The 27,249-nt window shown below is 52.5% G+C and overlaps 2 protein-coding genes across 4 annotated transcripts; one reads left to right on the top strand and one right to left on the bottom strand.

Moving 5' to 3' along the window:
• The first annotated feature begins 5,420 nt into the window (after positions 1-5,420).
• Rnf215 (ring finger protein 215) lies at positions 5,421-12,283 on the top strand. 2 transcript variants are annotated; one of them, XM_040746819.1, is made up of 9 exons: positions 5,423-5,819; positions 6,046-6,189; positions 6,649-6,720; positions 6,796-6,881; positions 7,293-7,449; positions 10,879-10,998; positions 11,075-11,218; positions 11,423-11,525; positions 11,613-12,283. In XM_040746819.1, the coding sequence occupies exons 1-9, from the start codon at positions 5,529-5,531 to the stop codon at positions 11,633-11,635; spliced, it is 1,140 nt and encodes a 379-aa protein (XP_040602753.1). In that variant the 5' UTR covers positions 5,423-5,528; the 3' UTR covers positions 11,636-12,283. The 2 variants fall into 2 exon arrangements, with proteins under 2 accessions (XP_040602754.1, XP_040602753.1); XM_040746820.1 differs by lacking the exon at positions 7,293-7,449 and having other exon boundaries at positions 5,421-5,819; positions 10,879-11,218.
• A 2,274-nt stretch (positions 12,284-14,557) lies between these two features.
• Ccdc157 (coiled-coil domain containing 157) lies at positions 14,558-27,203 on the bottom strand. 2 transcript variants are annotated; one of them, XM_040746817.1, is made up of 13 exons: positions 27,051-27,203; positions 24,722-24,875; positions 23,925-24,007; positions 23,499-23,763; positions 21,353-21,524; positions 19,726-20,371; positions 18,959-19,036; positions 18,443-18,633; positions 17,773-17,949; positions 17,486-17,654; positions 15,525-15,664; positions 15,087-15,175; positions 14,558-14,999 (listed from the first exon to the last, which is right to left on the bottom strand). In XM_040746817.1, exons 4-13 carry the CDS (start codon positions 23,744-23,746, stop codon positions 14,750-14,752), a joined length of 2,160 nt encoding a protein of 719 aa, XP_040602751.1. In that variant the 5' UTR covers positions 23,747-23,763; positions 23,925-24,007; positions 24,722-24,875; positions 27,051-27,203; the 3' UTR covers positions 14,558-14,749. The 2 variants fall into 2 exon arrangements, with proteins under 2 accessions (XP_040602751.1, XP_040602752.1); XM_040746818.1 differs by lacking the exon at positions 23,925-24,007.
• Between the last annotated feature and the right edge of the window lie 46 nt (positions 27,204-27,249).

Below are 27,249 nucleotides of genomic sequence, written 5' to 3'. Positions count from 1 at the left end.
CCACTCCACATCCACACCAACAGGGGGTCTGTCCCACTTACAATGACACTCTTAAACTTTCTTTGTCTTCCAGGATAAGCAGAGGCCAGTCAATGGGAAGACAGGCCAGGGATGCCTTTAGTTACCCTCTGTGCTTTGTGGCTGGGATGTGGATATTTATTGGGATGCAGAGTGTGTCCTGGGGGTCAAAGATGAGTAAGGCTCTATGTCTTTCTAGGTCGTTTGTTTGGGAAGTCAGTGAGGATGCTCTGCTCAGGCCTCAGGTTGGGGGCAGAGAGCAATAAACGGAAACAGGAATAGGCAGAGCCAGCAGCTTTGTTGATGATAGTGGATCTCTGTAACCCTGTCACTGGAACATACAAAAGGGCTGAAATACTCACAAAATGAAAGAAGTAAGACTCTTCATAGAAGCTGGGTGTGGTGGCTCATGCCTGCAACCCAGCACTTAGGAGACTGAGGCAGAAGGATTATCAAGAGTTCAAAGCCACCCTGGGCCACACAGTGAGTTCCAGACCTCATCCACCCCAGTGGCTTTTACTAGGCCTAATATCTGGGGGAGGAACTCACCTCATAGTAAGAGAGGGATCAGAAGGGAGCTGACCCACATAGCAATGCCTTGTTTCAATAGTAGTAGTAATACTAATGCTACTGTTACAACTAATAATAATAATAATAATGATAGATGATATAATGAGTACTCATGTGGTTTAAAAGCAGAGCCTGGTTTAGTGGTGAAGTGTTTACCTGGCATGCGTTAGGTCCTTAGCTGGATGCCAGCATCATTATGTCCCACTCTGGTGACCAAATGTCATGTGTCTCCCTGATTTTCTTCATAGCTTTGAGTAGCACCAGTGCTGTAGCAACATTAATTCTGCTAATCCACTATGCCAATGCCTTTCTGGTTTTTTTTTAGATCTTCTTGTGCATTTCAATAACATTTCATAGTTTTCGATGCATGTGTCTTTTCTTCCTTGTTTGCATTCATCCAAAAGTATTTCATTATTTTGTATACAACTATTATAAGTGAGGTTATTGTTTTAATTTCTTTTTAAAATTGTTCCTTGCTGGTATATAAAAAGACACTGCAGACTGACCTTTGTGAGTTGATCTTAGACACCCTGATGAGCCTATTGTTGGGCTTCTATTTTGAGGGGTGGTTGACACAGGGTTTCTCTGTGTAGCCCTGGCTGTCCTAGAACTCGCTCTGCTGACCAGGCTGGCCTGGAACTCAGAGATTCACCTGCCTCTGCCTCCCAAGTGCTGGAATTAAAGGCGTGCACCACCACACCCAGCTGGGCTTGTTCTTAAGAAGTTACTTTTAGCATACTGTAAGAATCATTTATGCTGCAAAACATTTATTTGTGTTATATGATAGTCTCCATATGAAGAATCCACTATTTATCTCTTGTCTTAGTGATAGAGACCTGAGCTATTTCCAGTCTTTCACAATACAACCTTGTTTTGTACATCATAGTGGGGTGGCTCTCAGCTGAGACTGTACATAAGAACTATCTCTCTGGGAAACCTTTTACAACTAACAGAAGCAAACCTACCTCCAGAGGTGCTGGTACTGATTTAAAGTGTGGGTTAGGGGTCAGGGGTTTGGGGGAGTAGGTTATTTATATGAGACAGCTCTCACTATGTTCTCAAGGCTGACTTCAACTCCTGGGCTCAACCAATCCCTCTGCCACAGTCTCCTTAGTATCTGGGATTACCTGACACAGCATCCTGTTTTATTTGTTTTCTGATGGGGGCTCTCACTTTGTGGCTTAGGCTGGCCTTGAACCCACAATCTGCCTGCCTCTACCTCATAAATGCTGAGTGTACAGGCATGTGCCCTCATCTCAGATCCCCCCCCCTGTTCACAGGTGTTTTGCCTGCACGTGTGTCTGTGTGAGGGTGTCAGAATCCCTGGAGCTGCAGCTCTGGACAGCTATGAGCAAGAAGACTATGCTCCTCACCGCTGAGCCATCTCTTCAGGCCCCGTCCATCTAGGACTTTGTTAGGCTTATTTTTAAGATTTTAAAACTAGTATTCTGTCTGTGTGGAGAATCATTATTCTAGACTATATACTCGATTTTTACCTCCAGTTTTCTTTGATGACAGTTTTCTAGTGTGGCTGTGTACCTGGCCAGCACAGCAAAGCTGCCCCTCCCCTCTGTGGAAATGCCACATCCCTAGCAGCACCTGACAGGGTCAGACTCCAGTTAGTCTCTCACAGGGTTTGAATTTTTCCTTTTCCTGCTCAATTATTAATTTTGCTAGGTAGTGGTAGCATGCACCTTTAATTACAGAACTCCAGAGGGAGAAGCAGATGGATCTGTGAGTTTGAGACCAGCCTGGTCTACAGAGTTCCAGGACAGCCAAGGCTACACAGAGAAACCCTATCTCGAACCCGGCCTCCAAATAATTCATTTTAATTTTTCAGCATCCCCTCCCCAGAACTGAATCCAGGGCCTATTAAGCATACACTTTATGAATGAGTCCCACCCTCAGCAAACTTTTCACATTTATTGGCCATTCTTGTTCCTGCCTCTGTCCAATTCCTACTGATGTCTTGTTCTCTTATGTGTACATCACATATTCTGGGCTGAGTGATTTAGTGACAAATCTCTTCTTCCAGTTTGGTGTTCAGGTTTCTATCACTTACTATCACATGCATGTTCTTGGAGGGGTTTTCTTGTTTATGTATGTGGGTACACAAGAGTGTTGGGGGACCATACGTGCATGTACGTGTAGAGGCCATTGGCTGAGGTTGATGTCTTCCTAGCTGGATCTCCACTTACATATTGGGGCATGTCTTTTACCTGAATTGTAGCTAGGTCAAGGGCTCTCAGACTTTGCCTTCCAGGAGCTGGGATTGTAGGCAAGTCCCAGACGGCCGCCTGACATTTCCATGAGTCCTCCTGCCTGCACTGTAGGCTCGCCTGCTGAGCAGTCTCCTCAGCCTTTTTCTCACTTTAGTTTGGTATTGTTTAGTCATGGACACATTGTCTACTTATTTTTAAATGTAATTTAATTATTAATACTTTTGCCTAGGTAAGGTTACTGTTGCTGTGATAAACACCATGACCAAAAGCAACTTGGGGAGGAGAGTGTTTATGTGGCTCACACTTTCATATCACTGTCCATCACTGAAGGAAATCAGGGCAGGGACCTGGAGGCAGGAGCTGATGCAGAGGCCGTGGAGGGTGCTGCTCACTGGCTTGCTTCCCGTGGCTTGCTCAGCCTGCTTCTTTAGAACCCAGAACCACCATTGATGAGTTAGTTCTGCTCAACAATGGGCTGGGCCTCCCTCATAAATCACTAATTAAGAAGAAGAAAATACCCTATAGGCTTGCCTACAGCCCAATCTTACCGAAGCGTTTTCTTAATTGAGGTTCCTTCCTCTTAGAGGGAGGTCTACAGAGCTTGGTCTACAGACCCAGTTCCAGGACAGCCAGGGCTACACAGAGAGACTCTGTTTTGAAAAACTAAAATAAAAAAAGATGATGGAGGATGTTCTTCTGTATACATGTTTCTCTTACTGGTTGATGAACAAAACACTGATTGGCCAGTAGTCAGGCAGGAAGTGCAGGCAGGGCTAGGAGAAGAGGAGAATGCTGGGGAGAGGACTCAGAGAGGCAGCAAGAGAGAAGTCACGTAGCTGCTGAAAGAGTAACATGTTGGAGCAGTAGATAAGTCACAGCCTTGTGGCAATCCATAGTTTACTAGAAATGGGTTAATAATTAAGAGACAGCTAGGCAATAAAAAGCCTGAGCTATCGGCCAAATTGTTTCTAATTAATATAAGTCTTTGTGTGTTTTCTGGGGCTGAAGGGCACAGGACCAGCGGAACAGAAACTCTGTCTACAAAAAAACTTTTTCATTTTTATTTTAAACCAATGATTGCATGCACAACTGCACACCCATGTGCATGCAGTGCCGACAAAGGCCAGAAGAGGGCACCAGATCCCCTGGGACTGCAGTCACCGGAGTGTGAACGGGCGGTCTGTGGGGTGCTGGAGGTGCTGGAATCAAACCTGCATCATCTGACAGAGCAGCCCGTGCTCTTGACTACTGAGTCATCTCTCCAGATGCTGCCCCCACCGTTTCATACTTTTTCAAACAGGGTCTCACTCTGTAATGTATGTTTACCTCAAACCCATGGTCTTTTTGCCTCACCCTCTCAAGTGCTGAGATTACCGGCATGCCGATGAATAATAGGTTTGGTTTTTTTGTCATTAAAAACAAAACAAAATACTCTCATGACCTTGAAATAATCAAAATCTTGTTTATTTAAAACATTAGAGTTTTACTTTTCATGTTTAAGTCTTTTAATTCACACGAACTGGTTTTCTGTAGACAATTGCAATAGGGGTTTAATTTCACTTTTCAAGACAGGGTTTCTCTGTGTAACAGTCTGGCTATCCTGGAACTCATTCTGTAGACCAGGCTGATCTGGAACTCACAGCACAGAGATCCACTTGCCTCTGAGTGCTGGTATTAGAGGCCTGTGCCACCAATGCCTGGCCACTTTCACTGTTTTTCCAGTGGTTACCTGACTTAGTGGCAGTTCGTCACAGAGCGAGCCATACCATCTCTCCCATCTCCCCAAGTGCAGCATGTCCTCTGGCGGACAAGGTTTGTGTATGTGTTGGCCGGTTTTATGTCAGTTCCCCCGTTTGCAGACTTTTCCTATGCATCTCTATCTTCTTTGGAAATATTTTGCTCATCGCATACTGGCAGCTAAACACGTTTCTGTTTCCCATAGGTTTGAATATTTCATTAGAAACGGGGGCTGTGTGGCAGCCTGTCTGCTCTTTGCCCTTTATCAGTGTACAATTTGTAAAAGGCTCAGGTTTCAGGTTGAGTCAGCTCCTGGCAACCAGCCCTCAGGGTACAGGACAGATTTTAGGACAAAAACAGAACCTTCATAATCCAGCAAACATGGGAGATTGTGTTAGAAGTGGATAGGGCAGGTTGAGATAAGTCCATTTTACAGACGAGGACAGTGCAGTTCTCAGTGCCACTATGGCTCTGTGTGGTTTGCCCAGCCTCGTGCCCTAGCCCTTCTCCCTGCTCCTTTAAGACCGTGGCCTCAGTCTCCCTATCTTCTTTCTGTCGCCGATTCTCTGCCGCCTGCTATTTGATTTTATGAAGAAACGCTGACTCTGAGGAGGATGTGACACACAACGTGGGTCCATCAGCCCAGGCCCCTGCACCTCCCTCGTTCCTGCCTTTCTCTGGTCCTGCGACTACCCAGCACCTGTCTCCTCTGACAACCTGGCAAGCTCTCCAGAGCCTTCTGCTGTCCGGGATCGGCCCCAAATCAGCATTCCCAGCCGCCTGTACCGGGGTTCTCGGGGACCACTAGGGAGCGCGCGGAGCTCCCAAGCACCCGGCTCACCCTCCCGGCGCCCCGCCCCCTCCTGCCGCGGCTCCTCCCCTACCGGTGCCCCGCTCCGTCCCGCGCGGCCTCGCTCTTCTCGGTTCTACCGGGGCCCGGGCTGCCCCAGTCCACGGCCTCGCCCGCTCTTCGCTCCGACCATGGGCCCTGCCGATCGCCCCGCGCTGAGATCGACACCGTCGCCGCCACCTCCTCCATCGCCGCCGTCGCCGCTGCTGCTGCTGCTGCCCCTGCTGCCTCTGTGGTTGGGCCTGGCGGGACCCGGGGCAGCGGCGGACGGCAGCGAGCCGGCGGCCCGGACGGGGCGAGGCGGAGCCCGCACAGTGAGAGTGGATGTGAAGCTGCCGCGGCAGGACGCCCTGGTTTTGGAGGGCGTCAGGATCGGTCCTGAAGCCGGCCCCGAGCCGCTGCTGGGCGGCCGCCTGCTGTTGGTGAGCGCAACCCTGCCAAAACATGCTACGATCCTCGCATAGATCCGGCTCCCCCAGAATCCGTCCTGAAGCAAGCAAGCCCTTGGCAGCCCAGGCTTTCGCAGACCTGAGATCCACATGCCCCTTCCTAAGTCATTCCCACACCCCGACCTTGCATCCTCTGTGGCAGACCCTGGCTGCCTCTTCTGCTACCCTTGCCTCCCTCTTCTCATGGCTCCTCACACAGATGGATATCGTGGATGCTGAACAAGAGATACCTGTAGACGGCTGGATTGCAGTGGCATATGTGGGCAAAGAGCAGGCTGCTCAGTTCCACCAGGAGAGCCGAGGCAGTGGCCGGAAGGCATATCCCAAGGCCCTGGTTCAGCAGGTGCAAAGGGTTTTTGGAGGGAAGGGGAGAGAGCCTTTCAAAGAAGGCCTGGCCTTCAAAGCAATATGATGGGGAGGTGGGAGGGGCGGATTTACTGGGGAAAGAGGACCTTTGCTCAGAATGCATGATGGGAGTCAACGAGGGTGGAGAGAGATGCTTTGCCAGGACTAGGGCAAATGACAAGGTTTTTTGGATCCTAGAGAACGGGAGGAGTGAAAGTTTCATTCACACACACGATGATGTGCAAATTTCTTAAAATCAAATTAACATCTCTAAAATGTAATCTCATAATTATTGCCTCAGTCTACAGCCATCGAGTGTTACCTATGACTGTCTTATCTCTTTTTGGAATGCTTGAGGGAGCTGTACCTGGTCTGTCCAGCGGTCAGACTCCCGAGAGCCGGAATCACAGGGAAGGCAGGGGTGTGGTGGCCTCTTACCGTCTGTCTTCCCTTGCAGATGCGCCGTGCTCTCTTCCTGGGAGCCTCTGCCCTGCTCCTCCTCATCCTAAACCATAGTGTGGTCCGAGAGGTAAACTGGAATGGACTGGGAGGGTGAGCAGGTGAGGGATGGGGACAAAGCCTGCTGACTCCCTGTCTCCTGCAGTTGGACATATCCCAGCTTCTGCTCAGGCCAGTAATTGTCCTCCATTATTCTTCCAACGTCACCAAGCTGTTGGAGGCACTTCTTCAGTGAGTTGGGTTCATTTTGGGTGGTCTGCCTCCTGGGTGCTGTGGGTCTCTGGCTCTCCAGTGGGCTCCAGGGAATGAGGGTGTCTCTGGAGAGGGCCCTTACCTGACCTTTTGTTAGCCCTTAAACTAAAGGGAAAGAGGGGGCAGGACCTGGGAAAGGAGCTGCCCCCTGGCCGAGGGACTAGCCCAGCCTGAGGAAGTGGATACCCGATGGATACGCTGTTCTTTGGCCTGGCTGGGTGAGAACCTGGGAAAACAGCCAGGAAAGGCCTGGGAGCCAAATTGGAAGGCCTACAACAACAACATCCTGGGGTATCCACTGCCGAGCCAGGTAGATGAATCTGGGCCTCCCTTCCCAAGGGTCCTTCTGTCTGCCCTCCTCACCCCCCATCCTATTGTTCTTCCTCTCAGGAGGACCCAGGCTACTGCTGAGATCACCAGCCGAGAGTCCCTGTCAGCCAACATCGAATGGAAGCTGACACTGTGGACTACCTGTGGCCTCTCCAAGGACAGCTATGGGGGCTGGCAGGACTTGGTGTGTCTGGGAGGTGGTCAGGCCCAGGAGCAGGTAGGTACCAGTGGATCCTAGGACAGCCTTGCGTATCTTAGAGATGATTTCTTAGTGATTTGGTACAGCAGACGCTGAGCATGACACTTGGCCTAGGGTCGTAGGTGATGTCATGTTTCCGTCTGCTCCCTCCCTCACTTGTCCCGTCCGTTTTTCCATTGGGGAAAGAACCCAGGGCCGCGTACATGCCAAGCAAGTGTCTGCTGCAGAGCCTCGCCCACACTGCTCCTTCATTTCCAGTCTTCCTTCTGGTTCTGGCTGCCTTACTTCCCTCAGCCTCCATGCGCACCCTGCCCCCCTCCCTGCCTCTGGGCCGCTCCCAAGTGGCGCTTGGTGTCCGGTCCCCTTTCCTCTGTCTGCGGGCGTCCTTGGTGTCCAGTCCCCTTTCCTCTGTCTGCGGGCGTCCTTGGTGTCCAGTCCCCTTTCCTCTGTCTGCGGGCGTCCTTGGTGTCCGGTCCCCTTTCCTCTGTCTGCGGGCGTCCTTGGTGTCCGGTCCCCTTTCCTCTGTCTGCGGGCGTCCTTGGTGTCCGGTCCCCTTTCCTCTGTCTGCGGGCGTCCTTGGTGTCCGGTCCCCTTTCCTCTGTCTGCGGGCTTCCTTGGTGTCCAGTCCCCTTTCCTCTGTCTGCGGACCTCCTTGGCGTTTTGTCCCCTTTTCTCTGTCTGCGGGTGTCCTTGGTGTCTGGTCCCCTTTCCTCTGTCTGCGGGCCTCCTTGGCTAATAGAACTTCCCAGCTCATCCTGCCTGCCTTCTCTGGACTGACTGCTCCCTGCAGTCCTGTGCTCACAGTCTTACTCCATCTGCTCAGGCATAGCTGGGCTCTGCCAGGCTTCCTCAGCATTTTAGGAGATCCAACCCAGTATGTTAGTGGCCTCGTGTCCTGTGGCTAGGGCTGTGTTGCTTGTCCACATAGCCCAGTGTTTAGCTGCCAGGGGTTCAATCCACAGCATTTCTTGAACTCCAGTCTATGTAAGTTGTGGGGAGGAAGACATACTCTGTCTCCTGGTGCGCAGACTCCAGTGCACAGTGCCACACTGAGCATCTGGAAGTCAGACAGGCTAAAACCCTGGCTCCCAAACCTCAGCTCAACAACCACAGGCCAAGTGTTTTCACGCTCCTCACATTCTCTCTCTCCTCCACTGGGGTGGACAGCGCAGACCTCTGGGTAAGGGAGGCATTTGGTGAAGATCAGGGGGAAAGGTAACATCTGGGAGAATAGGCTGGGAAAGGGCCCTGATGGCCTGGAAGTGAGATTGTACAGTGTTTAGGACAGGCTGGCAGGGACAGAGGAAAAAGCTGAACAGCTGCGAAGGTACTGCCAGCCAAGTTGGGAGTGGCTGTGGCAGACGAGATGTCCAAGTGATAGCTGGCTGGGCTGCTCACGTAGCTGCCCTGATGGACAGTGGACGCCAAGCCTGGTCCCAGGCCCAGCTACCACCCTGAGCTGGTAATCCAGAAACTATGCTGAACCGCACCCTGGCTGCTCTAATGGAGGGGCCCCTACCATCCTCTCCCTACCCGGGCCTTCAGAGCGGCTCTTCTTTGGCATGCCCTGCTGACTGGTCTGCCCCAGTGTTGCACAGGACACAACAGCACAGTAGCCCCAGCCTGGACTCTGGCTGAGGAGCAGATAGACACTGTCGTACTGTAGCGGTGAACCTCAAGCTGGCAGTCGGCACACACCCTTCCAGGTCATAGCAAAAACACCTGAGCCCAACCTAGGACTCAGAGAGTTCCTGGAACAGGTGCCACTTCTCTGCCGCGATTAGAGGGAGAGGGACAGGGTTATAGACACCTCTAAGGAATGACCCCACTGCTTCCACCCCAAGCAAGGGCTGCTTTTGCTGCAGTCACAGCCTCAACCTGGTGTCAGATGGTGGCTTTTTTTTGTAGGATCCCTTCAGCATCCTGCTGTGATGCTAGCAAGAGCAGTTCCAGAAAGTACTTATTACCAGGCTTTCATAAAACTGTTAGGACAGCCCACCTTGGATCTGTGACAAAGACAAAGCTACTAAGAAAGCCGAGGGTTTTTAAGTGAATGTGTTTAGTTGTCACAGCACATATAAATGGTGCAATGTGGGGGAGAGCCCGCGTGGTGACATGGTGCAATGTGGGGGAGAGCCCGCGTGGGACATGGTGCACCTGTGGGGGAGAGCCCGCGTGGTGACATGGTGCACCTGTGGGGGAGAGCCCGCGTGGTGACATGGTGCACCTGTGGGGGAGAGCCCGAGTGGTGACATGGTGCACCTGTGGGGGAGAGCCCGCGTGGTGACATGGTGCACCTGTGGGGAAGAGCCCGCGTGGTGACATGGTGCACCTGTGGGGGAGAGCCCGCGTGGTGACATGGTGCACCTGTGGGGGAGAGCCCGCGTGGGACATGGTGCACCTGTGGGGGAGAGCCCGCGTGGTGACATGGTGCACCTGTGGGGGAGAGCCTGCGTGGGACATGGTGCACCTGTGGGGGAGAGCCCGCGTGGGACATGGTGTACCTCTGGGGGAGAGCCCGCGTGGGACATGGTGCACCTGTGGGGGAGAGCCCGCGTGGGACATGGTGCACCTCTGGGGGAGAGCCCAAGTGGTGACATGGTGCACCTGTGGGGGAGAGCCCGCGTGGGACATGGTGCACCTCTGGGGGAGAGCCCGCGTGGGACATGGTGCACCTGTGGGGGAGAGCCCGCGTGGGACATGGTGCACCTCTGGGGGAGAGCCCGCATGGGACATGGTGCACCTCTGGGGGAGAGCCCGAGTGGCTCGCCCACCCTGCCACTCCAGTTTCATTCCACAGAGGCTGGGCCTGCAGTGTCACCATATCATTAGTTCTCAACCAGTGAAAGGGCCTTGAGGACTGCCCAGGGCAGCGGCAAGGAAGCCTGAGGTCAGTGGGTATTAGGAGGGCTGGGCAGGGGGAACACTTACCCTGAGGGGCAATGCTCCTGCAGCAGTAAGCCAAAGGTGAGAGGCAAGGGCAAGGAAAAACAATTTTCAAGATGGGGAAGTGGCAGGGCATGGACATGGCAAGGGACAAGCCAGTGAAGGAGGGCGTGGCGTCGTCAGTCTGCCACTGAAGTCCCTGGGGCTGTGTGCTGGTGGCTGAAGAGAAAAATGACCGCAGGATGGAAGCATACCAGCTTCTTCTGCAATTCCAGGCGTGGACATCAGCTTAGATGAAGGCACGTGTAGGGTGGCAGGGACTGAGAGCAGACCAGGAGAAATCTATGCCGGGAACAGAGTAGCAGGGCACTAAGGGCAGATGTGGCTCTCCATGCCGCTGGGGTAGACCGTGAGGAGCACATAGGTGGGTGGCATAGAGATGTAAGACACAGGGTCCTCAGTACATGTCACCTGCTTTGTCACTAGAGTTCATGGGGTGGCTATTCCTGGGGGAAGCATGTGGAGCAGCCCCAGTGCCCCTGACATCTCCTCTCTCTCCAGAAGCCCCTGCAGCAGCTGTGGAATGCCATCTTGCTTGTGGCCATGCTCTTGTGCACAGGCCTTGTGGTTCAGGCCCAGCGGCAGGCATCGAGACAGAACCAGCAGGAGCCTGGAGGCCAGGTGGGAGCCAAATTGTGGAAGCTCTTGTGCCCACAGCCCTTGGGCCTGCAAGACTGTGGCCATCCTTTTCCCACAGGGGGATTTGTTCAAACGCCGTGTGGTTCGGAGACTAGCGTCCCTCAAGACCCGGCGCTGCCGGTTGAGCAGGGCAGCACACAGCCTTCCAGAGCCTGGCATGGAGACGTGCGCTGTTTGTCTAGATAACTTCTGTAACAAGCAGGTTAGTGCCTTGGCAAGGTCAGCTGCCAGCTGACCTGTGGCATCCCAGATCCTGCTCCCAAGACCCTCAGCACTCCCACTAGGACCTTCTTTCAGTCCTCATTATGGCTACCAAGAGCATACCTTGGGAAGGCCCAAGAGTGCTCAGTGAGAAGGGCACGTGCCTACCCCCATCTATAGCTCGTGCCTCTCCCCCACCCTGCAGTGGCTCCGGGTATTGCCCTGTAAGCATGAGTTCCACCGAGACTGCGTGGATCCCTGGCTGATGCTACAGCAGACCTGCCCACTGTGCAAGTTCAATGTCCTGGGTAAGCATCAGGGGCTGGGGGGTGTCCAGGGCTAACCCTGAAGCCCAACCTGATTCCTCTCTCCCTGATCTTCTTTCTCTCCTACAGGGAACCACTACTCAGATGAGTAACTGCCCAAGTGGAGATTCCACACTTTGGGATGGACCCTTCCCAGCCTATACTATAGGATGGTGGCTTGGACAGACGAGCTAGCCCTGTGGGCAAAGTCTAGGCCCCACCATACCATACCCATGATGGGTAAGAGGGACTCATGGCCCCAGGCTGAAGACACAGAGCCAGGACCACCAGGCAAGGAGAAATCATTAGAGCCCTTCCCTGCAACCCTGGGATATCTGTGTCTGCCCTTATAGGCAGCTCTCAGGACTCTGGAGAAAGAAAACATGGCCACAACATCTGTCTCCAGCATTCTGGGGCTTCCGTGATTGAATTTTATGCTATTTATTGAGGGAAAAGATGTGTGGCCATAGAACCCACTGGCATGATTCATCTTTTGGGCTATAGTCTGGTCAAATCAAAGGTATGACATTCAAATGAGACTCTTCTACTACCTGCTGCCTGTCCAGCCAGATGACCCCAGTCTGGCTAGGATCAGAGGCCTTAGAAACCATCTAGTGCTGTATTTCTTGGTTGGGCTAAATGTTACTGACCAGGATACTTGAAGCCACAGAACATATGTGGTGCATCTACCAAGGGCATCATTTAAAAAAAATTTGGGTAGGGAAGTTTTAATAGTAAAATAAACACGGATTATATTTTAACATAAGACATAAAATCTGTGCAGCTGTTGTAAGATGTTAAGAAATGGGAATGTGGTGGCATATGCCAATAATCCCAGAAACCTCAAGTGGAGGCAAGAGAATTTAAGAGTTCAAGGCCAGCTAGGCCTAATGGTGCATCCCTTTAATCCCAGTACTGGGGAGGCAGAGGCAGGCGAATCTCTGAGTTCAAGGCCAGCCTGGTCTACAGAGTGAGTTCTGGGACAGCCAAGGATACACAGAGAAACCCTGTCTTGAAAAACCAAAAATAGTAAATGATAGATAGATAGATAGATAGATAGATAGATAGATAGATATTAAAAATAAAAGAAGTTCAAGGCCAAACTGGGCTACTGGACAGTACATGTAATTCCTTTGTACCTTGGCCTTTGGGAAGGTCCTCACCACTTGAGAGGGGAAAACAGAGGATCAAGAGTTCAAGATCACCCTCAGCTGCATAGTGAGTTTGAGGTCAGCCTGGGCGCCTCTCAAAAACAATCAAACAAAATAGCAGCCACCTTGGCTTCTCTTGCTTGGAACAGGGAGAATTCTTACAGTCCTTAAGGTTTTTGCATTCCTCTGCTGCATGAACATGCCTTGCATAAGCTTTAGAACACTAACTCTAAGAAGTTTTAAACCCTGTGAGTAGGTTTGTTAAATGACCTTCAGATGAGAAAGGCAAGGGCTGGGGGCATGGCTCACTGGTAGAGCACTTGCCTAAAATGCACAAGACCCTGAATTCAATTCCTAACCCTAAACAGTAACAACAAGAGAGTGAGGCAGGCATCTGGACAACTTATGAGCCTGTGGAGAGCAATAGCAAGTCAGAGACTGTAGGGGATCCACGTGGGAGACACATTCTCTGCTGCATGCTCTCTGTCTGCCTGTCTCTCTCTCAGCAGGGTCTTTATGTAGCCCTCTGCTGTCCTGAAGCTTTCTCACTCTGCCTCTGCCTCCTGAGTGCTGGGATTGAAGGTGTGCGCTACCACCGCCTGGCTGTGCTGCCTTCTTGAAGATGGATGTGCAAATAGGAGGTCAAGGTGGAGCAGCTTGGCAGTGAGGACCTCATCTCCACAGTCTAAGCCTAGGGAGCAGCTTGGCAGTGAGGACCTCATCTCCACAGTCTAAGCCTAGGGAGCAGCTTGGCAGTGAGGACCTCATCTCCACAGTCTAAGCCTAGGGATCAAGCTCTGCCTCTGCCGGGAGCTCGTAAGAGGCCTTTCCCCAGAGCCATCTAAAGGAAACACCTGAGAGATACCTTCATTTTGACCTCTGGGCAGAGGACCTGACCAAACAACCTGGACTTTTCTGGACTTTTTGCTTGTTTCCTATAATTCTCTGTCTGTCTGAGTCAGGGCTCCCTGTATAGCATAGGCTAGCCTCAAACTCTCAGTCCTCCTGTTTGGGAAGGGTCTGGCTTACCAAGTGGCAGAAGTGAGAGCTAAGAAGTGGCTGCTGGGTCAGTGGAGGCCTGGGATGCTCAGCAGTAATGGCCTCTCAGGGAGCTGTGTCCAAAGCTGGCTGTCTCCCCGGTAGAGTGGCCAGAGCATCCAGTTTCCTCTGGAAACCTGGGGCCGTGAAGAGAGTTGGGAGACCTGACAATGCCAGCTCACTGCACATGCGACTTGCACTGACCTTCACTGTCAGCTGAGGCACTCAACCTGACGGCCTCCTCGTCACATAAAAATAATGCCACCCAGAAGGCCAGGAGAGGGAGACCTTAGAAATCCTCAGGAAGAATTTGGAGCCTGTCCTTCACGAACAAGGTGACTGGAGGCAGGCTAGTGGCCTGCTTAGATGAGTGACCACTGTGTGCATGGTGTGGCTGGCACATCCTTGCCTGGTCTTATGTCACCCTGAACTGGATGAGCCCCGGCCTATTGTTCATCAAACCATGGCTGGCTAAGGTGTCCCGAGGCCTGGGTTTTCCTTTGGTGGTTTTGTGAGGCTCTGACCTCTACGACTTCAGAGGAGCCTCTTACTTGTCCCTAAAGGCTTCATGCTCCTTGGTGAGGTGCCTGGCGACCTTGGGTTGCACCAGATGCAGAAACAAGGTGGAAGGAAAAGGCGCTGCTGTTCTCTGCCTCCCTTGCTGGAGCAGAGGCAAGGTCCTGGCCTCTGGTTCCTTGTTTCAGATGTGCTCACACCCCGAGCCCTACCCTGAGTGCTGCTCAGTGAACCCAGGGTTACCCCTCAGCCTTTTTCATGGCTCAGGTGCTGCCCTCCATGTACTCTCCCTGTACAGCGCCTATCAGGATGGAGACAAGGAGCTCCCACTCAATGGCAAGCTTCTATTGGCCAGTGACCTGCCTGGTAGGGTCACAGAGGCCTTTGTCCAACAAGGAGGGAAGGTCTGTTCCCCCAGCTCAGCCACGCTGAGGCCAAGATCACCGTGGGCAGATGGCCGGGGCTTTTATTCCATGGGGGGTTGCTAACCACCTGCCCTCCAGTCCTACCCCTGGCTTCAGGTTATGTGGGCCGCTCCTGGGGCTGGTATATAGAGCCAGCCTGACCTCGGTTCGGTGAGAGTTTCCTCCTGAGTCTGGCCAAAGCCCGAATGGGGTTTTGGGTGCAGGTGGCTGAGTAGGTTCTGTCCTCCAAAGAGGACTTGCTGGGCCAGCTGCAGGGCTGCCGAGAAGGGGATGCTCGGGGCCCCCCTGGATGGGCCCTGCCTGTACTGCTTGTCCTGCCGCCAGGAGACTGCCGTCTGCCCATGGGCCTGAGGGAGGACCAGAACACAAAAATTCCCCGTGATCAAGGGGACCCTACCACTTACCTGCCCGACCTCAAGGAAAGCCTTACTCACCCTGGAGATGTACTCTGTGCCTGGGCTGGGGATACCTCTCCCTGGGTGTCCTTGTAGGGAGGGGACCAGAGCTGACCCTGCGGGATCATCTGCAAAGAAGGTCAAGCTCAAAAGGGCCCAGGAGTCCCTCCCCACATTACAGAGCATGTCATAAGATGATTGGCAAGACAGAATCTCCAACCAAACCTGATTCACTAAGAAACAGGGCTTGCAAAGCCATCCAAGGGCCATGATCAGCTGTAAACCCTTGGGCAAGCAATACATATTAACTTTTGATATAAAAGAATGTGGGACTATAGTGGGATTGTGAGCTGTAAGGCTCCATCTCTCAGTATCGTACCTAAAGCCACATGCCATGAGGCATGATCCTATAGCACAGTCTCAAATCCTGCCTGGTAAGGACCCTTTCCAAATACTCAAGCCCCCTCAAAGGCTCACTTTGAGGCCTCCCTGTTGGGCCACCTCTCGGATTTTGGTCAGCATTGACTGGAGTCGCCTGTTCTCTTCCTGGAGGACCTGGATACGGATATCATTGGCTTGCACTTGCTTCTCCATGTCATAGGTGACATTGCCAGAGCCTGCAAAGACATATTTGGGGCCTCATCTCACTGGGCCTGCCTCTTGTATCCAACTGGACTGGGTAGGGGTGGCACCCAGGCATCCCATCACATCTTCCTTCTGAGGCTTTTGTTCCCTTCCTATTGCCACCCACTGTGAAGGTGATGTTACATTTTAGAATTTGAGAGCTGAGTAAGTCCTCTGACTTGCAGGTTTGGATACTGAGTAAAAGAATGGATCTTAGGGTTGGAGAGATGGCTTAGTGGTTAAGAGCACAGGTTGCTCCTTCAGAGGTCCTGAGTTCAATTCCCAGCCACCATGGTGGCTCACAACTATCTTTCATGGCATCTGATGCACTCTTCTGGTGTGTAGATGTACATGCAGACAAAGCACTCATACACATAAAATATGTAAATAAATCAAAGGAAGGGAGGGTCTTATTCAAGACCACTTGTCTTTGGCCTCTCAGAGAGGTACTATAGGTTGTGCAAAGGTACACTGGGATTTGAGTCACAGGAAGTCATCTTGTATGTTATTCCTTAGACTGTGTGGTTGATGGAGGACAACTTCCAGCCCTATACAACTGAGCAAGCTGATGCCCACGGCAGAGCTCAGTTTCCTGGTTTATAAGAAGGTTGTTGGGCTGGAGAGATGGCTCAGTGAATAAGAGCACTAGCTGTTCTTTCAGAGGACTGGGGTTCAATTCCTAGCACCCACATAGTAAGCTCACATCCACCTAACTCCAGTTCCACAGGATCTACCCCAACTTCTGGCCTTCAGGTACCAGCCACCAGCATAGTGCATAGACATATATGTAGCCAAAACATCCGTACACAAAAACAAAACAAAACAAAAAACGTTTGTAGGGCTGATGAGATGACTTGGCAAGTTAGGACAGATTTTGAGACCAAGCCTGGCCATCTGAGTTTTGTCCATGGACCCATATGGCAAAAGGAGAGAACCAACTTCCACAGTCATCTTCTGAGCACACCTGTGCTGTGGCAGGTGCATACACACAAAACACATGTACAAAAAAGGTTTTTAACAAGAGAGTCGAGGTGAGACTCATGAGGCAGTTGTGGGCAGCAGAAAGGCCTGGCACTTAGTACTCAGGAGTGACAACTCACTGCTGGGACCTGCTGAGCTACAGTGGACCTCCTGATAGCTCTGGGGAGGGATTCATCTATCCCAGGGCCTCAGAAGTCTAGAAATGATGGCCGCAGAACAGAAATTGCCTGACAGGAACCTGTGCCAGTGTAGGTGTCCTGCGCTCCTAACCATTGGGTCCAAGACACTGAACAGCTCAGGGGATATACCCCGGAAAACGCCCCCGTGGTGTAGGACACCAGGAAAGGAAACCCGGGGAAGCTGAACAGGCCTGGCATGCGAGTGAAGGAACACGTGCCTGAATTCTACTAGGGCAGCTGTTCTCAACCTGGGGGTCAAGTGACTCACAGATGTCACATATCAGATACTCACATTATAAATCACAACAATGGCAGAATTGCAGTTATGAAGTAGCAGTAAAAATAATTTTATGGTTGGGGTCACTACAACATGAGGAACTGTATTGAAGGTCACAGCATTACAAAAGTTGAGACCCACTGTGCTGGGGTCAAAGGTGCAGTCACTTTGCATATGGGTATTTGTATGTTATCTCCACAGAGAGGTGCACAACATGCAAAACGCTTGTGGGTCATGGCATCTCTAGAACCACACAGGTCACCCTCCTGTCCCCAATCTCCTCTTGCTGAGGGAGACAACAGTACTAGGTCACATCCAGGCAAGCCCTATGCCCAACCAGGCCCCACCCTGCCCTCAGCAGTACCCCAGGCCCGTACTTTGGATCTGGGCCTCCGTGTGCTGGTGCAGGTCGGGGAAGGTCACCAGCAGTCGCTCCCGCTCCTTCAGCCCCTCTAGCTCCCGTCGCAGCTGTGAGATGGTCAACTGTAGGTCTGTCGTTACCTGCTCCAGGTCCTGTTTCTCCTGCTGTAGGCTCTGCAGCAGTTCCTGGAGCAAAGAAAAGCTCAGCCCTGCCTCTAAGTTCCCTGGGGGACACAGGCCCAGGAACACTCAATAGGTTAGAGGCTCCTCAGACTGTCCTCTCCTTTACCCTACCCCACTGCACCTGCTGGGCCTGTAGCTGGCACTGTCCCTGTTCCCTGTCATTCTGTAGGCTCTGCAACTTTTCTTCCAATTCAGCCCGCAGGACCTCAGCCTCATCCAGACTTCCCCGCAGCTCTTCGCGCTCTTGGTCCAGACTGTCCAGCTGCTGGAGCAAAGTCCTCTGCTTGGCCTGCAGGGACTAAATGGGAATGGATAGGCAGGGCAGATGAAAGGACCTTGGGGCCAAACTAGTCACCTGGGACTAAGGAGGCTGTGGTGTGGTGCCCATGGCCCTCCGTGCTATGTTGGGATGCAGAGGAAGGTAGCAGGCCGACGGGCATGCAGTCGGGACACACCAGGGCCCACTGTTCAGAAAGCGGCTGAGTGACCCCCTTTTTCCACTCGTACAGCTCCCACTCAGAAAGGATTCTGGGAAACAGGTTTTGTTTCTTTTCATCAAGTCATCAGTGTCATATCTCCCTGTATCCCTGAAGCCCAAATACCCTGGCATCCATTGAATGTGATGACCTGGTTCTGCCTCTCGGCAGCTGTGTAGCCTGGGACAACTTCTTTAACCTCACCACACCTCAGTTTCTCCACTCATAAGATGGGGGACAACAGGAGTATCTACCTCCTCCTATTGTGGCAGGGAACAGGGGTTAGGGCTGCAGAGCCTGGATTGCGGGCCTCACCTCCTGATGACGGACCATGCTGTCGACTCGAGCCTTCTCCTTGTCCAGCTCTGTGCTGGCCCAGCGGATCTGCTGCCCAGCCCCATCCAGCCGCCCTGCCAGCAGCTGCACTTGCTCCTCCAGCTGCTGCACTTGCCTCTCAGCTGCTGCCCTCCGCTCACCTTCCTCCTCCAGCTGCTGGGCCTTCGCCACTGCAGGGGTGAGCGAGCGAGCGAGCAGGTGCAAAGGGGTGGGGTAAGGGAGCTCTAGGCGAGTCTCTGACTGGGGCTAGGGAGGGTCATATCACAGATCTGAAGCCCAGATCACAGCATGGGGCTCTGGACCCCAGGGGTGGGTCTAGGATACGAAGGCACTTTCTGCCCACTGAGGTTGAGACTGGAGCTTGGACCATCACCGACAGCATAGAGTCAGAACCATCCTCCTACGGTTCCCTCTTTGCCCTAGGAGCTTGGAATGGAAGCAGAGGTACATGTCCAGCTATACAATGAGTTGGAGCCTCACAAAGGGGCTTCTTACCTATGGCCTGCATGGACTTCTGCTGTTGCTTCAGGTCTCCTTCCAGAGTGGCCACCCTTGCCTTTAGGTCACACGTTTCTATGGCAGCCAAGAGAGAGTCCTTTCAGAAGATCACCTGGGCCTGTGGCCTTTAAGCCCAGTGCACCCTGTAGCGTGGAGGCACCCATCCAGTGTACAGGAGTTGCTTGAGCTGCCAAGGGGGGGCCTGGTAATCGTACGAGACCTTGGGCCTGGCATGCTCCACTGGCTGGCTGCTGGATTACCTATGCCTCTCTGGACCCAGTGTTCCACATGGAGGTAATGGAGAGGCTCAGAAAGGGCAGTGACTGCTTGCCCTAAGCCCTCAGCTGGTAACTGTGGGCAATGGTACCTTCCTTTTGCCCAAGAGCTTTTGCCAAAGTCAAGAGGCTGCTCTGTTGAGGCAGGGGTATTCAGGATAGGGGGAGCTCCCTGCAGGTGCCTTTAGTGACCACCAGGAGTGAATGTTGGATTAACATCCCAGCCCTCTCCCCTTCTGATGCAACAAATCTGAGGCTCAGGCGCTACTCAAGTCTCCAAGTATCCCTGAGGAGACTGCTCCAGCTGTTCACAGGGCTGCCAACTAGACGTCTACACCCTTCTTGCTGCCTTCCTTTCCTGGACTCTTGCCTACTCCCCAACATGGGTTTCCTTCATGCAGACTATTGAGACTCAAAGCCTGGTCTCTGAAGGGGAGGAGGGATGATTGTCGTAAGGTTACAGCAGTGTCTGGCCTCTGGGAGGTAGACCTGTGAGCAGCTGTTGCCTGTCATGCTCGCACTTGGCCAGGCTCCTCTCAGCCTCCTCTGCCTTCCGCTGCCGCTCTCCTTTCTCCTGCCGCAGAGCCTGCTCCAGCTTGCCCACTTGCTTCCTTAGTCCATCCTTCTGCCCCTCAGCCTCTTCCAGCTGGGCCCTGAGGGGCCCGACAAGTTGAGTGAGGGCCCCCACATGCTTATTGAGACGAGTCAGATCTTTACTCTGTTCTGCTGCCCAGTGGCCCATTGTGGCAGCTGGCAGTGGTTTGAGCCCCATGCTGTCCTGCACCAACTTCTGGAACTGGCCCAAGGACGAAGGCAAATTTTGGCTCTGACACAGGCTGATGACTACCTTGCCCACCTCCCACAAGCTGCCCTGGACACTGGTGCAAGCATCACAGGGCACCAAGGCTGTCTCGATGGTCTGGGAGTAGACACTCTTGGTCTTCTCGGAGGTCCCAGCAGGGCTTCGCACGGAGACTCTGACGGGGATGCTCTGCAGCCCTGGGCAGAGCAGGGGCAAGCCTGGCACTGGGGAAGGAGGCTTGATGAACTTGGCAGTCATGCATTCGGGGCTCCTGGCTGGTTCACCCTTAGCCGTGGGCTTGGAGATGGGAATCTCCCCTTGGTTTGCTCTTTTCTGGGGTCAGGAAAAGAAAGGGAAAGTAGGTGAGAGAGGTGGGCATGGCAGATAACCAGTTCCCCGGAGATGTTGGTGACAGCCTTGCCCAATGCTCAGACTTCAGATGTTATATGACACCTGCACACATCACAGAGGACCTTCTCCCTTTCTTCTGACTCATCCAACCCCTGGCCTCTTTTCTGCTTTCCCTTCACCCACCCCAGGCTTTATATATGCATGAAACTGGGAGGGTAATGGTGGCAGTTACAGCTAATTCTAACAGGCTCTTGCTTGCTCTCATGCCACTATAACCACTCGATTTAGACTCCTCTCCCTCACAGTGATGATGTCCTTTCTCACTGGGTGACTGTGGGGATTATGGGATAACCTGTTATCAAATGGGGCTCATATAAGGCCATTGTATAGATGAATAAACTGAGGTTCAGAGTAGGAAGGCATTTCTCAAAGTCCCACTCTGTAAATAGCAAAGCCAGTGAGTCAGACTGGATCCCCAAGGCCTGCATTCCTAACTGCCAAGCCCACAAGACTTGAATGGGGGTTTTAGAGTGTGAATGTTCCAGCTGGGCTGCTGGGAGCCAGTGAAGGGCGCAGTGCATGCAGTGGGAGCCAGTGAAGGGCGCAGAGCGTGCAGTGGGAGCCAGTGAAGGGCGCAGTGCGTGCAGTGGGAGCCAGTGAAGGGCGCAGAGCGTGCAGTGGGAGCCAGTGAAGGGCGCAGAGCGTGCAGTGGGAGCCAGTGAAGGGCGCAGAGCGTGCAGTGGGAGCCAGTGAAGGGCGCAGAGCGTGCAGTGGGAGCCAGTGAAGGGCGCAGAGCGTGCAGTGGGAGCCAGTGAAGGGCGCAGAGCGTGCAGTGGGAGCCAGTGAAGGGCGCAGAGCGTGCAGTGGGAGCCAGTGAAGGGTGCAGAGCGTGCAGTGGTGTGGTAAGAAGCTAGAATTGTATCAGTATGAGGATGGCCACAGTTAAGAGCTGAAATGACCCACCTGGGGGACTGCCTGCTGGTAGAGCATGCCTAGCCTCAGCAGGTTGCTCCAGAAGCGGCGTACTGTGAGTCCCACAGACATACATGGCCCTGCAGCTCGGGTAGGAGGCATCATCTGCTCCAAGCTGAGGTTTTCCAAGTAGCTGGCACAGCTCTGAAGCAGCAGCAGGAGCCTGTGGGTAGAGGGGCTAGGTGGGCTGGGGCCAACACTGGTGCTAACACAGTCTACATACAACTGGGGTCTTTGAGCTCTGGGGGATCGACCTAGAGAGAGTCTATGTCATCTTCATTCTCAAACCACTTCAGATTTAACCAGGGGCCACTCCTAGTGGGTGCCCTCGTACAGCTTCCGGGATGGAAGTGCCTTCTGCTTCATGGTTCCCCACTTGGCCAAGGAGCTGAGGAAATGCAGCAGGACTCCAAAGGATCTGGGTGAATAGCACCTTACTTTTACAGATGACAAATGAGACCCCCTAAACAACAAGAGTACCCCAAAGTCACAGGGGAAATAGGGCAGGGCAGAGGCACATGCTCATGTTTTGGTTCCAGTCAGGGTGCCTCCTTCAGGCTGAGCAGCCTCTGTGACACTTGAGACTTGGGGTACAGACAGCTAGGTCTCTCTAACCGCCAAGTTCAAGTTTAGAGTCAAGCTAATACTAGAGAAAGGAGGTGTTGGAAAGTGTGCATTGGCATGGCCAAGACTTACCTTAAAGGCAGAATTGTATCTTTGCCACACACACACCTGGAAAGTAAGTAAGCTTATCTTGTTGCAGGGGGTAGGGAGTGGCAGAGGAAGAGGTACCCACTGCCTGCAGACTTGCCCTCTGGGCCTCTGGACAACAACACTGGGGAATTAGTACACAGCAGGGAATTCAGTAGAACAGTCTGTGTTCTCAGACAGGGCCCAGCACGGGAGAACACATCCACAATGGTGCCCTGAAGGTCAGTGAGGTCCTTGCGCAGGCTGTCCATGCAGGCCTGGCTGCCTAGCAGGTGTGCCATCCCCACAACTCCTGGGGCTGAGAGAGGAACCATGGTCAGCCAAAGTGATGTGGCCATTGCCAGGAGAACCTTATCAACCCCGTGACCTGTCTGGGTGTCTCAGACAGTGTCTGTTCTCAGACAGTGGTGGTGAATGCTGTGATACATGTAGCCATAGCCGTGGTCCCACCATTGAATGTCCTGAGCATCTCAAAATGCCACACTGTTGGCTAAAGGCTATGGCCTTCACCCTAGGGTTCCCAGGCTCAGCTTAGATTCAGGAACCTCTGGCAGGAGTTACTTTTATACACAGAAGTCACTTACACACAAAGGAAGCTAGTACTAACTCAGAAGTAGACAATGCTCAGCCAGGGAGGGTGGGGGAGGTATGTCAGCAACTGCTTTACAGGAAACGAGTGAATGATGGGTCTTGGTGGGTGAAGGGGTGCTCTGCCAGAGCAGGAAGGGGTTAGCAGGCAGGCCTCGATGCCTGCCCTGGGAGAGCAAGTGTTCTGTGCTCATAGGCACCCAGCCCTGCAGAGGGACAAACACTGCTTTCAGACTCAGGTTCCCCAGGCCTTACAGGAGTGCCCTGACTTTCCTATCTCCAGGCACGGCACCCCTCAACATTTCTGATGCCCTCTGGTCCTCTGGTCCCCAACAGTTTTACTGGCATGGACAGTTTTTGAGTGTTAGAAGCCTGGGTTGTGGTTCCCAGGAAGAAACGTAATGACAATGTAGAGATGGGGGGAGTGACAGGGGAGGAACTGGCCTCTTCCTAGCAGGGCCACAGGAACACAGCCCACAAAATGGCAGAGCCTAGGATGAAAATGCTAAGCAGCAGCTCTAGTGTTCCGGACACACAGAACCCTGAGGTGATAGCAGACAGAGCTGTGGTACTGTGGGGACCAACAGCAGAGGGCAGAGTCGGGTAAGGACAAGAATTCCCTGAAGTAGACAGGACAGGGCAGCATAGTACAGCGTAGAATAAAAAGTGGGGTTACTCTGAGGGTCCTGAGTTGTGGCCCCTGACCTATCTATTCAGTCTGTGGTTTACTGTTGCTACCCATACTGTCAGCACCTCTAGAAGGGGCTCCTGCAGCTGCTACTGGTACAAGGGGCAGGCTTCAGCATCTCTAGATGTCTAGGTTTGGTCCAGGCCTCACCTGTCAATGACCAGCTCCAGCAGCACAGCATGGGACAACTGTGTGAATTCAGGGTCACCTGGCACGTGGTCATAGTGCTCCAGAAGGGCCACCATGTCAAGATCACAGGCCACACGGTCAGGGAACTTCCAGGATGGGAAGCGCACGGGCCCAGCACGGGAGAACACATCCACAATGGTGCCCTGAAGGTCAGTGAGGTCCTTGCGCAGGCTGTCCATGCAGGCCTGGCTGCCTAGCAGGTGTGCCATCCCCACAACTCCTGGGGCTGAGAGAGGAACCATGGTCAGCCAAAGTGATGTGGCCATTGCCAGGAGAACCTTATCAACCCCGTGACCTGTCTGGGTGTTCCACCTCTGATTTAAGGAGAAATCATGAGTGACAGGCCTTTTAGAGCCCGGTTCTAGGCCCAGCCTCCCTTTCACCTACCCAGCTCCGTGGCTACCCTGCCTCCAGAGAACTTGTGTGTCCCAGGCCCCCTTGCTATATGGAGACAGGAATGAATCTTCTACCTGTAGGGAACAGAGAAAGCCCTAAATAACTGAAGTCCTGAATAAATGGATGCTATTGATATGGGACTCCCAAGCCCCATCCCAGAGGGAAATGGCAAAACCTTCCTTGGGGTACTGAGTAAGAGCGTTGACAGCATATTCAGATTAAACCCACCATAGCTTTCTCCCCCTGATGTTTACAGCTCGAGTATTGCCCCCCTACTAAGACTGTGCCTACCAAGATTAGCTATATCATCTCCTCGATCCACCTATATACCATAAACCTGGCCTTCTTGTGTATCTATAATAACCCTACCTCCTTGTTTGGCTGTATGCAATAACCTTGCCTCCCTGTCCAACTCCATATAAACATGCTGAGCTTCTGGGATGCTGCGGTTTCTCTATCCCAATGCACAGCCTTTCTTTGGGTCTTTTCATCATTCTGTCTTTGTTCCCAGTCAGGTTCAAGTGTGGAGCCATGATAGACATGGTACCTACCCTTTCCTCTGACACAGCCAAAACACACCAAAGCTTCAGCATGACAGGAAATGCTCAGCTCCACCCCCTACCCCTACCATCACCACACCCCTGTGAACATGTGAGCCTTGCCCTTTGAGCTCATTACTGTATGACCCAGTCACTTAGTCTGAGACCTGGGCCCAAAAGTACTGGGAAACTCACAGGTCTCCAAGGTGATGCTGCAGACTGAAGTGGACTCTGGGTTTCTGCCCTTACCTCTCACAGATGTTTGCCCATGAAGCTGGAGTGACCGACTATGTCCACCTCTTGGACTAAGCTCTGAGGTCTGGGGCTCATGCGGATGCCTGGCTTTCTGGCTCTTGGCTTCCTGGTTCAGGTACAGGGCTGGCCGCAAGCGGCCCTCCCATCCCTAGGAGTAGATGCACAAGAGAGTGAGTGGGCATATCAGGAGGGCTTCCTAGGAGATGGAGTGGGAGCTGCCTGCAAGAGAAGACATGCCCCAGGCTGGAGGAAGGGGATGAGGAAAGACTGGGGATCATACATGTCTTCAGCCTGACCATAGTAGTGTCACTCTTAGTCTCTGAGCCATCTTTCAGCCCTCATAGGAAAACTTTTATTAAATACATTTTTTGATAGGGTCTCACTATGTAGCTTAGCTGGCCTGGAACTTGCCATATAGACCAGGCTGGCCTTCAACTAAGAGATCCACCTGCCTCTGCCTCCCAAGTGCAGGCATTCAAAGTGGCACTACCACACTTGCCCTATTTCAAATACTTGCTACGTGGGGCTAGTGGTAACTGTGTTGTGTAGTACAGGTGTAGAAGAGGCTCGAATGCAACATGCCCATCAACAACAGGATTAAACATCTACTGCTTGCTAGGGTCAGGCAGGGCGTTGTGACACAGGCCTGTAATCCTAGGACTTAGGAGGCTAAAGTAGGAGGAACTCAAGATGAAGGCCAGTCTGGGTTACAACGTGAAACTTAGGAGGAAGGGAGAGAGATCCTTCAGGAGCCACTAACTATATCTGAGTTTCCCTGCAAGGAGTGTTGTCCATAATACTCACACAAACAAATACAATTGACTCATATCTCCCATGTGTTGACTTGGTAACTGCCTCTGGTGAGATTATCCAGCCCAAGAGATTTTTATGTCCCTCAGGAGTGAAGTGGAGACAATAAAGAAAACAACAACACGAGACATTCTGTCCCCCCCCCCATGCAAAAAATACTGATTTGTTTTCTGGGGCAATCTTGGATATTAATTCCCATGAGATTCTGGGTCAAAATATCAAGAATATTCAAAGTTAAGCAGACATTGTAGCTTAGTACAGCATTTGTTTAACATGTATGAAGCCCTGGGTCAATTGTCAGCGCCACAAACATGTATGCACACACAATAGCCAAGGTTACTTTCTATTGATTTTTTTAAGTTAGAGCTTATGCAGGTTCACAGTGTGGGAAGCACACTATGAAGTGAAGGAGCGTATGACATGGACTTTCTCTGTAATTCCCAGGTCTTAATGAATGGTCAACCTGAAGCTTTCAACTGCACCTGTGACCACATAGGTGATGGCTCTAAGGAACCGACATTGTCATTATAGGGGCAGCAGCCAATAACGCCATTTCAGGTTTTCAGAAGGACAGGAACCTTTCTCTCCATTCAACCTTCAGTCCTCCCTCTCAAACAACAGCATGGTTGAAGACCACACTTATTTCCCAGCCAGTATGTCCACTGACGTTCAGTCACTACGAAGAAAATATTTTGTAACTCTATAACCACCTGCATGGCAATTGCCAATCTCTGACCTGAGTTAGCTATTGTCTGAAACCCTTGGGACTTGAAAGTGATACAGGGAAGGCATAGCAATAAACATCAAATTAATAGAGAAAACTGGTCCTAATATGCTGGATTTCCCCCCCTCACGTAGAGAACTTTTTCCCCGTGAGTATAGATTCTTACTTCGCGGTCCTCACCAGTAAACAGCGTGCTGTAAGGAGCAAATGATGCGATACCTGTAGGGTTTGACACAGAATCTGGCTCGTAGTAAATACAAATTCAACTGATCCTAACTGTCCTTAGTCTACCTTAATAACAATGAAATAACCAGCTACAGTGGACAAGGACTTTGGGCGTTTTGTTGCTGCCCCATTTCACAGGTGAAGTGAGGCGGGATGAGCTCAGAATCCTCTTTCTGTATTCCGGAGTTGGGAGGGGAGAGAGAATGGGGACCTAGAGGATCTCAGGAGAGAAAAGCAAGTGACTGGAGGCTTGTCTCCAGGAAGCGAGAGGCGCAACTTAGAAAAGAGGCCAGTAGGAAGAGACCCTAAGGAATTGCGGGCTTGGGCTCTGTAAGGCGGCATCCGGAGGTTGTGCTGAACAGAAAAAAAGGGGAGGGGGCTAAAGGTGTAGTTAGGTGGGGCTTTATGGCAACGGGTCTAAGGGAAGGAAAAGTCTTCAAAATGACAGGTCAAGGGGGAAGGAAGACTGGAGTGGGGCCGGGGAATTGGAAGGTGCGGTGGCTGGGAGCGAGGAACGGACTACAGTCGCGAGGGGAGTTCAGCGGATGGTGTAGAATGGCTCACCTGTCTCCGGCGTCGCAGCCTCAGCTCTGAGTCTGGCGGGCTCACAGAACTTCCCCCCCGGAGAGCCTGTGGCTCCTAGGATCCCTCGAAACCCTTAGCGGCGCGCCCAGGCTGCTGCCATGGCAACGGAGTAGCGCGCCGCGGAGCCCGCGGGGCGGGGTGGGAAGTGCGCCACGGCCAGGGGGCGTGGCCGGAAATG

The sequence above is a fragment of the Mesocricetus auratus genome, unplaced genomic scaffold, assembly GCF_017639785.1.
Source record: "Mesocricetus auratus isolate SY011 unplaced genomic scaffold, BCM_Maur_2.0 Super-Scaffold_100006, whole genome shotgun sequence".
Lineage (NCBI taxonomy): Eukaryota > Metazoa > Chordata > Mammalia > Rodentia > Cricetidae > Mesocricetus > Mesocricetus auratus.
This window is presented reverse-complemented; position numbering and strand designations above follow the sequence as displayed.

Coding starts and splice junctions, on each gene's coding strand:
- Rnf215 (XM_040746819.1), top strand. CDS start 5,529: ATGGGCCCTGCCGATCGCCCCGCGCTGAGATCGACACCGTCGCCGCCA. Junction 7,450..10,878: donor GTGGTCAGGCCCAGGAGCAG/GTAGGTACCAGT, acceptor CTCTCTCTCCAG/AAGCCCCTGCAGCAGCTGTG. Junction 10,999..11,074: donor AGCAGGAGCCTGGAGGCCAG/GTGGGAGCCAAA, acceptor CTTTTCCCACAG/GGGGATTTGTTCAAACGCCG.
- Ccdc157 (XM_040746817.1), bottom strand. CDS start 23,746: ATGGCACACCTGCTAGGCAGCCAGGCCTGCATGGACAGCCTGCGCAAG. Junction 21,525..23,498: donor CTGGAGCTGGTCATTGACAG/GTGAGGCCTGGA, acceptor CTCTACCCACAG/GCTCCTGCTGCTGCTTCAGA. Junction 20,372..21,352: donor ACCAGCAGGCAGTCCCCCAG/GTGGGTCATTTC, acceptor TCCTGACCCCAG/AAAAGAGCAAACCAAGGGGA.